This window comes from Erithacus rubecula (assembly GCF_903797595.1).
Source record: "Erithacus rubecula genome assembly, chromosome: Z".
NCBI lineage: Eukaryota > Metazoa > Chordata > Aves > Passeriformes > Muscicapidae > Erithacus > Erithacus rubecula.
Window position 1 is genome coordinate 11,468,101 of NC_136661.1, and position 10,942 is coordinate 11,479,042.

The 10,942-nt window shown below is 41.3% G+C and overlaps 1 protein-coding gene across 1 annotated transcript; it reads right to left on the reverse strand.

The window, feature by feature from the left end:
- Positions 1–836: 836 nt before the first annotated feature.
- CENPH (centromere protein H) lies at positions 837–7,657 on the reverse strand (the record flags this gene model as incomplete). Its single annotated transcript, XM_079330384.1, has 10 exons — positions 837–984; positions 2,216–2,373; positions 3,532–3,583; positions 3,868–3,931; positions 4,830–4,886; positions 5,497–5,571; positions 5,944–5,992; positions 7,252–7,307; positions 7,395–7,507; positions 7,649–7,657. The coding sequence occupies 10 exons, from the start codon at positions 7,655–7,657 to the stop codon at positions 892–894; spliced, it is 726 nt and encodes a 241-aa protein (XP_079186510.1). The 3' UTR covers positions 837–891.
- Positions 7,658–10,942: the final 3,285 nt, after the last annotated feature.

The window sequence follows — 10,942 nt, forward strand, 5'->3', positions numbered from 1 at the left end:
GCGGGGCCCGCAGCTGCGGCCCGGCCTGCCGGATAAATCGCTTCATCGCGAATTAAAAAACACCTCCAAGCCAAATAAAACAAGGAAAATAGGCGTTTTATTTTTATCATAAGATCAACGCACCCAGCTAAAAAATAGAAAGTGATCACTCACCAAGTTAAAAATGAAGATCAGAAACAAAGACAACAAGGTACACTACACACTCCCAAAATGTGCTACATCCCAAGAGTCCACTTCCTTCAAACATCAAACAACACCAAATGAGAAAAGCGCAAATGCTAGTCAAGACATATAATTAAAACATTGCTTAGCTGCACAGTTGATGGCACGATTTCACTTTTGCAGATAAGAGTCACTGCTAACAAGAGCACAAAATTTGTGGCGTTTTAAAATTATATAAAATGCCTTAAAAACAAAAATAATCCCAACTCCGGACTTGCTAATAAATTTTCCAGATTGAGTTTTTGACTGGGACAGAGCAGGGTCGTGCATCCTGCTTGAGCTCCACGGCCTGCTGGTCCCCAGGAAAAGGGTACAGCAAAGCCTCAGTTAAAGTCAATTTCTACATGAAACCTTGAAACCTTTATTGTGTTATTGTTGCCTTTTAGAAGAAAATGAGCGCTCAGACAGGACATGCTTGAGAAATTAGTCTTCAGGTAGTTTCTTTTCATCAGCTCCACCACCTATTCAAATGTTTGTTGTTCCACCAGAAGATAAATTTAATTTCAAAGAATGGCTTCGACACATTTTAGTTCTCTAGAGAGAACAACACCTTTCAGAAAATTAAAATTTTAAAATTCTTGTGCATCTCAAAAACACTTCAATCTATTGAGTTCAATTAAAATGCATACACTTTAAAAATAAACCTATAAATATAACATGTCTCCTGACTCACTGAAGATAGACATTTTTTTCAAGCTGTAGAACAATTGCCTTTAAAGATGGATCTTCTGCCCAGTTAACTGTGCTTCCAAATATGATGCTCTATAAATGAGAAAGAGTTACAGGTTAAAATAAGACCTTGCAAAGGACAATTCCTAGTAAAATATTTCAAAGAAAGTCTCCTTTTAAATTTTTAATTTGAAAGGCCTTGAAATTCACAAGTGTTTGAAGTAGGATAGGGGAGAAAAAGGAGAAAGGGAAGTATTGGTTTAGATCATATTGTTGATAAATAGGCAAAAAAAAACCCAAATCCATGTCTTCTGATTTCCTAGAGAGGCTTGCATACTACCTCTATTTTAAACAAAGAAACCTAGAGAATATTTAATAAAGTCTGCCTCACACACAAAATAACAGAGTTAACTTTCTTACCCAGCCATTCTGGATTGAAAATGGGAATTTACATTTAACCAAAGAGGATTTGTTCTACTTAGGGCTAAGAAAATTTCAGGAATACAAAACCAGGAGGAGGTAGTTTTAGACTCTAATCTAAACCCCAGTAAAATGTTCAATTTCTCATTCTGAATTTGGTAACAGTATTACCAACACAAAATAGTAGCAGCCATAGCATGCAGAGCAAGAGGTCAGAACACTCCTTTCGTCCTTGACATTCCTATGCAGCCGGACAGATCCTTCTACCTTAACCCAAACCATGAGGTTTTCTTCCTCACTTTGCATGACTCCACACTCCAGGTGCCTATCATCAGCTGCATGTATACAGACCAGTTAGCAGGCCCTGACACATGGATAACCAAAAGGGCAAACGCTAGGCTGCTGAGAGGATCTGGAGACTGGCTGTGGCTGCAGGCCAAGGCTTTCACAGGGCTGTAGGGGGTGGCACAAACAGAGAAGGCCTGTGGTCAGAAGGGACAGATGGAGGCTCATTGGTAGAATGGGATTAACACCCATTTGTTTTTTCTAACTATGAGATGGGGAAACTGATTTGGTAGGGTGCAGTGGTGACTCAGAATAAAAAAAAAAAAAATACAACCACTACTGTGACAGACATTCTTCAAGAAAGATGCATTATTTTTTTACCTTTAAGGAAACAAAGATTGAAAGATTGTTTCTAAACCCTGCAAAAAATTAATGCAAAGATGCTTGTGATAATTTCGTGCTCCTCGCCTTTAAAGCAATAGAAGTCTTCCTTCTATATACATTCTTCCATTAACACTGTTAAAGGTTTTGTGTTGCTAAGTAATTTTTGCCACATAGTATGCTATCTTGAGTATAATGAAAAATTGTAAACTTGGCTCTAAAAGCCACACAACCTTACCTGGAGCACATTTTGGAGTATTGTAGTTTTCTTTCTTACTTTCTCTAATGTTTCATGCATCTCCTGTGTTGCAATGTCATTCACACTTTCTTTTTTCTCCTTTTCCTTTTGCATCGTGGTGTGCATTTCCTGTAGTTTCTGTTCTTTGTTTTTTAGTACTGTTACATTATTAGGAAAATTAACCTTTGTTAGGTGAACAATAGAGCTGAAGATATTCTTTTTCCTCACAGCCGCCTAAAGCACTTCCAACTGAAATAACCCTAATTTCACACTCCACTCCTTCTCTCCAATATACCTCAAGATATTTCTTTTGTGAAAGAGGCAACATATGGTGTGTCTACCTGGTATCAAACTATATCAATTGGCTCCTTGGCCGACAGCAAAACAGAAAATACATATGATATGCTGCCTGCATTTCCCTCACACAGGGACCAATTTGCATCTCTGTCCCATACCCTGTTTTCAAGTGCCACAACTTTTGTAGATCTTTTTTCATACCTCCCAAAGACCTTTACTCCCTTTTCACTGCAACTAAATTCCAAAGTTGTACAAAGAGCATATGGACATGACCAGTGAATATTACTATTTTTATAGGAAACCAGGCTAAAAATTAGACTGATTAAAAGTGTTTACGAGCAGCTCATACGTTGAAAGAATGCTAGCAGGGCATTCCTTCTTTTATTTGCAAAGATATTGAGATATCAAACATGTCCATTTTTCCCATGTGAACAGTTATTTCAACAAACTGTGTTTGTTCATTACTGTCAGGATATACACAAATCCCTATCTTGAATCAGCTGTTAAAATTGGTGGCAAACCTGGTCATGCAAGCATTCAAAGAACATATATGCCATATGAAGTTCTGAATACTGATGTCACATCTAAATTTGATCCACTGTAACAAGAACTAGTGAATACCAACATACATACACTTCTTTGTTAAGCAAATCCCCTCCCTATTAAGCAAACACCTCATAAATGTGCAATATGACAGAAGAGCATTTTTTATGTGCTGTAGGGTTGATTTAAATGACTAAACAATGTGTAACTTTCTGATGAGCTTACATGAAATAAGAAAATGCTGCCACATTGTTTTTGAGTGTTGTCTTGCATCTCATTCCTACATGTCAGTCTCACCTTCAAGTAGGGAACACCCCAGCTCATCTCTACAAGTGTTTTTATCAAGTGTTATAACTATGTTGAGTTTTGTTACTTCCCATGTAAATTAATATTGCTACAAGAACAACTTCAAAATATGAACTATAGGTATTCTGCATTAAAATACAAACCAAAGTCAGTACAGATAACGCACTTACAGTGTCTTTTCTTTTTAATGTCAATCAACTCTTGTTCCTTCTCATGTGCTCGCTGAAAGAAAAAAAATATTTTTCAGACTCTTGTCTTCAAAAATACTGAAAGATGCTAATTCAATAAACATAAACAGGTAAGGGCAACTCTAAAACAGACTTACTTACATGCTCACTTTAAGTAATCCACTCAATAGTTTTGACAGCAGTAGGAACTGCACCCATGTCATCACATATTTAGCTGTGAATGACTTGTGCAATCCTGCTGCTTTCAAAATGCACTCCTGCCCAGGCTGAGGTTGGTTGACTGGCATAACAGTAAGAGAAGCTACAACTGCCACTTACCTGCTGATATTCAACTATTGTCCGGCTAAGCAACAGTATGTGTTTCATTGTTTCCAAGATCTGCCTAAGAAAGCAAACAGTTGAATGTTAAGGCATACTAATATAAGTAGGTCTTAATCAGTTTTACTTAATTAGTTAAGACCACTAATATAAGTCAATATCATAAATGTTTAAATCAACCCTATTTGGGTTAAATAAAGAATTTCTCATTTATCCTAACAGCAAAATAATATTACATGTCTGCACACTTCTTTAATATACCCAGTATCGTTATAGAGGCCAAAGAGTTCCCTTACTTATCTCTCAGTTTCCCTAAGATTTCATTTACATCTGTCCAGCATTTTACATCACAGAGTTTGTAGGGCATCAAGAAAGCCTAGCCATCTGGAAATGGCTATGAATTAAAGCTCCTCAATCATAGAGATGCAATCTCTTAGCTGTATTTCTGACAGAAATTAAGTTTCTCATATTGCACTTCATACGCATTCACCTGTTAATAATGGGTAGGAAATTAAAAGCTACTTTTAAATATGTTTAAGCTATCAGTTCTTTTTCAAGACAATTTGCTCCAACACAGCTAATTAATAAAGGCTCCAAATCAGAGACAAGGCCCTGTTACAACCCTGTAATAAGTGCTCAGCTATTATAAACACAGGTAACTCAGGCAGAAACTAGGTAACTAAAGACAGAAAGCTCTCTTAGCTACAAGCAGTTCTCACTAGTGAATCAAGAGTTATGATTTCTGTAATCAAAGATAGGTGACTTCAGAGCCCAACTGTGAATCTACCATGGGTGTATGAGGTGTGATCATGCTGATTTGAGCCAGAACGTAGACAGTGTATGATTCTGTCAAATCTAGAAAAATGAAGCCTGCTTTCACAAGAGGTAAAATGAAATAATCTAGAAATAAACTGTGCAAAGTTCATTCCTTTCTAGCTATCTGACCTCCAAGAACACCTTACCGTGAATCCTCATCTTTTTGTTCCAATTTCTTTCTCAGGGCATCCATAATTTGGATTCTGCGTATTGTAAGAAATAACATGTGACTGATGAGAACTCAAAAGAAATGGAAAGAAGCAGCAAACAGAGAGAAACAGATTCAAATAAGTAATAGAAAAAGATAATTTTCAGGATTCCACTTTCACACTGGAATTATATAAACAAAACATACAGTACCTTTTAAATATCACTCTTCTTAAATAATGGCGCTTAACTCTCAGGACAAGGAAGAATAATCAATAATTATTTGTGAGAGTGACAACTACTTTTCCTCTTGATCAACGTATTTTGACACCATTAATCACAGAGTTTGCAGAAAGGAAGCTGGGCATTTGGAAAGTACTGTCGAGAAATATGCTTACTCATCTGTACAGTCACTCTTTCCCAACTGTAAAGGAACTTTCAGGTTTACACATTTCAACAGTTAAGTCTTTAGTTTTGGTGGGCTTTTTTTTTGTTTCATTTTCTACAGCATATCCATCTGCATTCCTATTGTTCAATGGTACTTATAATCTCCCCAATCTTCTATATAATTTTATAATCCTGTTTTAATCAGACCTATGTATGTATGCATCTATGTATGCACACACAGAGAGGAAACCTCCAAATAAAGGGTGAAGAAAATTCTACCTTTGCAAGGCCAATGTCTTGTTCTGGAAAGAGACTTTTACTTCCTCTATATCTCTTTGCAAATCTTCTGTGGCACTGAAAGAGAAAAAGCAGTAAGGCAGACAACCTGAGTGCGAAGATAACCGATTTTAAAAGCATCACATTTTAATTGATTTCTACATATCTAATGTAAGAATTTTTCAAGTGAGCCACAAATAACTAGGGCCAGGAGTAATTTAGCATTGGAACTATATTAGTGAATTCTAGCCATCACATAAAGAACTGCAAATTTAAAAGACACATCAGATACAGAAGTACATTGGGAGAATGAATAAAGCATTTCTTCCCCACATTTTCTTTTACTTTCCATTATTTTCACCAATCTTCTCCAAAGTACTGATTGTCAATTCAGCAATTCACAAAGAAGGAAAAATTAGAACAGAATTTTGAAGTTATCCAGTGACATACCTCTGGATAAAATTTTCTCCAACTGGATAATCAAGGAAATTTTCTTTTTCTGCAAAAGAGAATGCCACTAAAACAAGCATAATAGAGACTTTCAAATACAATCTAAAAGCATAAAGGATTAGCATTTTTGGTGTGAACAAGTTATTTCTTACTCCTATGTCTAAGCTTTATTATCTTTTACTGTTAATTATTACAGCTGTATCAGAGAAATAATCAGGCTCTAAAATATTTTAATTTAGCCCTTTTTAGATGAGCTAGAGCTGGTTCATGACATTTGTCTATATATGCCACTGGATGGCTCAGTTGGAAGAGCATGTACCCAACTGTACACTGGGCTGTATCGGAAATGTGGCCAGCAGGTCAAGGAGGTGATTCTACCCATCTACTCTTCTCTTGGCAGACCCCGCCTGGTGTGCTGCCTCCAGGCCTGGGATTCCCAACATAAGGACATAGATCTGTTAGAGCAGGTCCAGAGGAGGGCAATGAGGATGATCAGAGGGCTGGAGCACCTCTCCTATGAGGAAAAGGCTGACACAGTGGCTGCTCACCTTGGAAAAGGCTGCACGGTGATCTTGCTGAGTTCTTCCAGTCCCTGAATGGAGCTTATGAGAGAGCTGGAGAAGAACTTTTCACTGGGGTATGTAGTGACAGGACAAGAGGGAATGGCTTGTACTTGAAAGGGGGTAGGTTTAGATTAGATATACTGTAGGGTGGTGAGGCACTAGTAGAGAGATTGCCCAAAGGTGCTGTGGATGCCTCATCCCTGGAAGTGTTCAAGATCAGGTTGTCAGGTTGGAAAGGGCTCTGAGCAAGATTGTCTAGTGAAAAGTGTCACTGTGCATAGTGGGGGGTTTGGAACCAGATGTGTTGGTCCCTGCCAACCCAAATCATCTCATGACTCTACAAGTAATGGAAACACCTTAAATCAGTATTGCTCCCAAACAGGAGCAATACTGGCAGGCTTTTGGCAATAATTCTATACCAATGACCAGATTTCTGAAAACCAACACCACGCGTCATTGGAGTCTAAAGTTCACACATAGTAAAGAAGGGAAACGGCAGTGGCCAACAACTCTATGGCATATTTGTAAACATTCAAATAAATCTCAAGAGCTGCCTAGAAAACACGTTAAAATCTACAGTCAGGAAAGAAAACATCATCATCGTAAGGAGCGCTTTTGATAAATAATTTAAAAATATTAAAATATACATATACATCTGTATATATGTATATACATGTATATGCCACTTCGCATTCTTTGTTAGGGCAACATCCCAACATCCCACTGCGAGGAGGGATATGCTTACCGGCAAGAACAGAAGTGTTGCACTCCATGAACTGCTCCTTCAATTGGTCTCTCATGCTGTGGTGGGAGTAAAGAGACAACGGTCAGAGGCTGCGCATCCCTTCATCCCACCCCTCAGCTGCTATCCGTCCCGTCGGCACTAACTGGAGCAGAGTGAGGATATTCACGTCGCCGTCGCCGTCACCGTCGCCATCGCCGTCGCCGTCGCCGTCGCCGCCGCCCCCATGGGCGCACGCCCGAGCCAGAGACGGCTCGAGCTCCCGGGCCGGTGATGGTGACGGCTTGAGCTCCGGGGCCGGGGCCGGGGCCGGGGCCGGGGCCGGGGCCGGGGCCGGGGCCGGGGCCGGGGCCGGGGCCGGGGCCGGGGCCGGGGGCTGATCAGGGAGCACAGCCTCTACCGCCGCCATCGCCGCACCTTCAAACTGCGCGGCTCCCGGCGGCCCGCGCGCCCCGCGCCTGCGCAGAGCAGCGGCCCTGGGCGGGAAGGCGCAGCCCTCAGCGGCTCAGCCCCCAGCCCTCAGCGGCTCTGCTCCAGTACATGAAGGGAAAAAAAAAAAAAAACTTTGGCAGGGCACTAGGTAAAGCGCAATAATACTTCCGTCTGACCTAGTGCTTGCGTGGAGATAGAAACAATAGGTGCAGTCTACTAACGCGATTAAAAAATAGATTGCAAAATGGAAGCACTAAATGCAGAGAGCCACTGCATGGACCAAAGACTTATGGGGTTTAAAAGCAAGTGCAGCTGTCAGCCCAGCACAAGGATTCTGTTTACCATTAAACCATGATCTCAAAATATTCACACTTTTTTTTTGACGTGCCATGGGATGGTGACCCCCGCACAACTCTGGACAGCATATTCCAACATCTGACTGCCTTGGGCAGCCTCTGTAATTGTCTAAGGGAGGGGAGAGTACAGCTCCACAAGCCAGTCTCTTGGAGTCCTCAACAGTTTCTCCTTCCTCTTTGAGCTCTGCCACCAGGCTGAGCAGATACCCACCTCACACAGCTGCCCCCAAGTCTAATCAGTCCACCACCAGAACAGGAGGGCTCATGTCCATACAATGCTCCTGTCCGTACACCACCCTGCGTGACCCGCCACAGCACTGGAGCTGCCCCAGAGCTCACCAAACTCTCAGCACTAGTCACAGGCTCCGGGAAGATGCCTCAGCTGTGCGAGCAGGGTAACTGTGCTGCCCTCCCCACCAAAAAAAGACAAATCAAAAAATTATAGTAGCTTTAATAAGTTTAATACAAATAAGGTACTTTGTATATACAGTGAGCAGCATTCTGCTTAAGTTCTTAGAGTTAAAAATTTTAGCCAGATCCTATATAATAGGAGAGTATAATGGTGCTTATCTTGGGGTTGGTGGTGGTGATGTCTTAAAGACTTAGAAATTAATCAATACACTTTTGAGGAAATGTCAGTAAAATATTAATAATACAAAGGACATAATATAAAGGCTTATCTTTATTGAAGACCTCCAGAGGCACACATGGAAAAATGTGCCTCCACCCTGCCCCAGGGTGTATACAGTTTTATAAGTTTAGCAAATTAACATAACTGACAAGAATTCTCAATTAGAAGCACAAGCTATGAAGTAATTCCCACCTGTTCAAACTTCTCTGAATCCTCTCCTACTCCCTGCTTTTAGATAGGAGCTAAATTTTCTGTTCGAAAACATGTCTCAAAGAGCTAGTTTCAACCTCAGCTTCCAGGAAGAACCAAGTTAGGATAGGGGCCTTGGACCTCCAGGGTTTGGAGCCTCTGGAATATGTTTTGTTTTTCTGCCTATCAAGGTAGGGAGAAGTACTGGGGGTTAGCTAGGAACTATGTACAACAATAATCTACAGAGCTATGAATGTATATGAAGGAAGTATAACAGCAAAAGTAGTTCTGGAAATAGTGGCATATTTCTTCATGATTGCCTGCAGAGAAATCAGGTTGATTATCTTTAGTCTGTTGACTAACACTGTTTCAGCTCATCTAAGGCTTGGTGATCAAGCCAGGCCCATCCTAGTACACAAAGGCTATTCTTGGATGGTCCACACCCACCTGAGCAAGATGAAGGTCTTCAGCTCAGAAATGAGCAGTTCTTATTTAAGTCTGTCTCCAGTGACTCAACTGAACCAGCCTCAGTGTGCCACATAACTACACATACTGCCCCCACATCCCTACACCCTAAGATTCTTACATTTTCTTGGCAGCACACTTGTCCATATTGATGACATTCTTGGTCATATACTGTATAATTGAGAGAATCTCACTCTCAGTGTAAGATGTGTAGCACTGCAGAAGTGATAACTGAAAGGAAGGGACTCCATTAGATAAGCCTATTAGAATACTCCAAGTACACTGGGCTCTTCATCTTCAGTTTTGCTTGGACAATTACGGCCTCTTGTGTCACAGTGGGAGGATTTCAAAGATACTGCCCTACTGCTGCACCCTTTTAGTGGTCCACAGGAAGACAAGAACATACATCAAGGAGTTTCAGAGACAAACAGAAGGCAGCTGCTGCAATCATGGATGGAGGGAAGTGAACCATGCCATAATTCACAATGCACAACTCCATCAAGCCAGAATGTTTTGTTTAGTTTATCTGCACTAAGTCAGAGTTGAATATTGGCTATCTCCAGGGCAAGAGCATCCTGTCAAGCCTTGGTTTAGGTAAACAGGAAGAAATAGTTCCTTACAGAACACTTTCAGAGTACAGAATTGAAATTCAAGTGGCTTAATCACAGAACACTTCTGTGTCATATTGGGCTGCACATAGTCTAGAATCACCCTTTCAACGGCAGTCTAGCAGTTACCTGCAGTATCAGTGACATTCCACTGTGGGAAACTGCAAGGAGTTCTTTTAAAATTAGATGGTGAAGAACAAAATTAAGTCAAACAAGACAAACACTGAATCTAAGAATCATTTATTCACAATGAAAAACAAAATCAAAGGGAGTGACACTGCTAAAGAAAACTAGAAAAGATAGAGCAAGAGGAAGAAAAATGGGAAAGGAATGGAATGACAGGGGGGCGAAGAGAGAGTGAGAAAGAGAGGAGGCCGAGACAAAAAGATACCACTGGAGGTTGGGAAGTGCCATCGTCATCCACGGGGCGGGGCAGTGCCCACTGCATGCCAGGCGGCAGGACACAGGTGAGGGGATGGGGCAGGAGGGACTGGACACGACTGAGGGGATGGTGCAGGAGGGCCAGGGCTGGACAGGGCTCCAGCAAGGATCTCAGTGGGCTGGCTCGGAGGTGGGCAGGGTTGGACCCTGGTGGCTCAGCATTTCTGTGACTGCCTCCTGGATAGCAGCGGGACCATTCTGCTTTCTGGCGTCATCCACCAACCAGGAGGACAGTTGTTGTCCTGAGGACAACCTGTCTTTCTAATGAAAACCAAGGCAAAGAAGGTCTTAAGCACCTCTGCCTTTTCCTTGCTGGAACTGGATGGGCTCCATCCCTCAGTTAAGGGCAAAAGGTTTTTAGCTCATGAACTGGCAGATGAGCTTGTGAAGCCACCTTCCATCATTTACCAGTTTTGGCTCGCTGGGGAGGTTCCAGGTGACTGGAAGCTGGCCAATGTGACACCCTTTCACTAAAAGGGTAGGAAGGAGGATCCTGGGCCAGTTAGCCTGACCCCAATACCCAGTATGGTAATAGAACAGTTTATACTAAGTGTCATCACACAGCCCTTGCA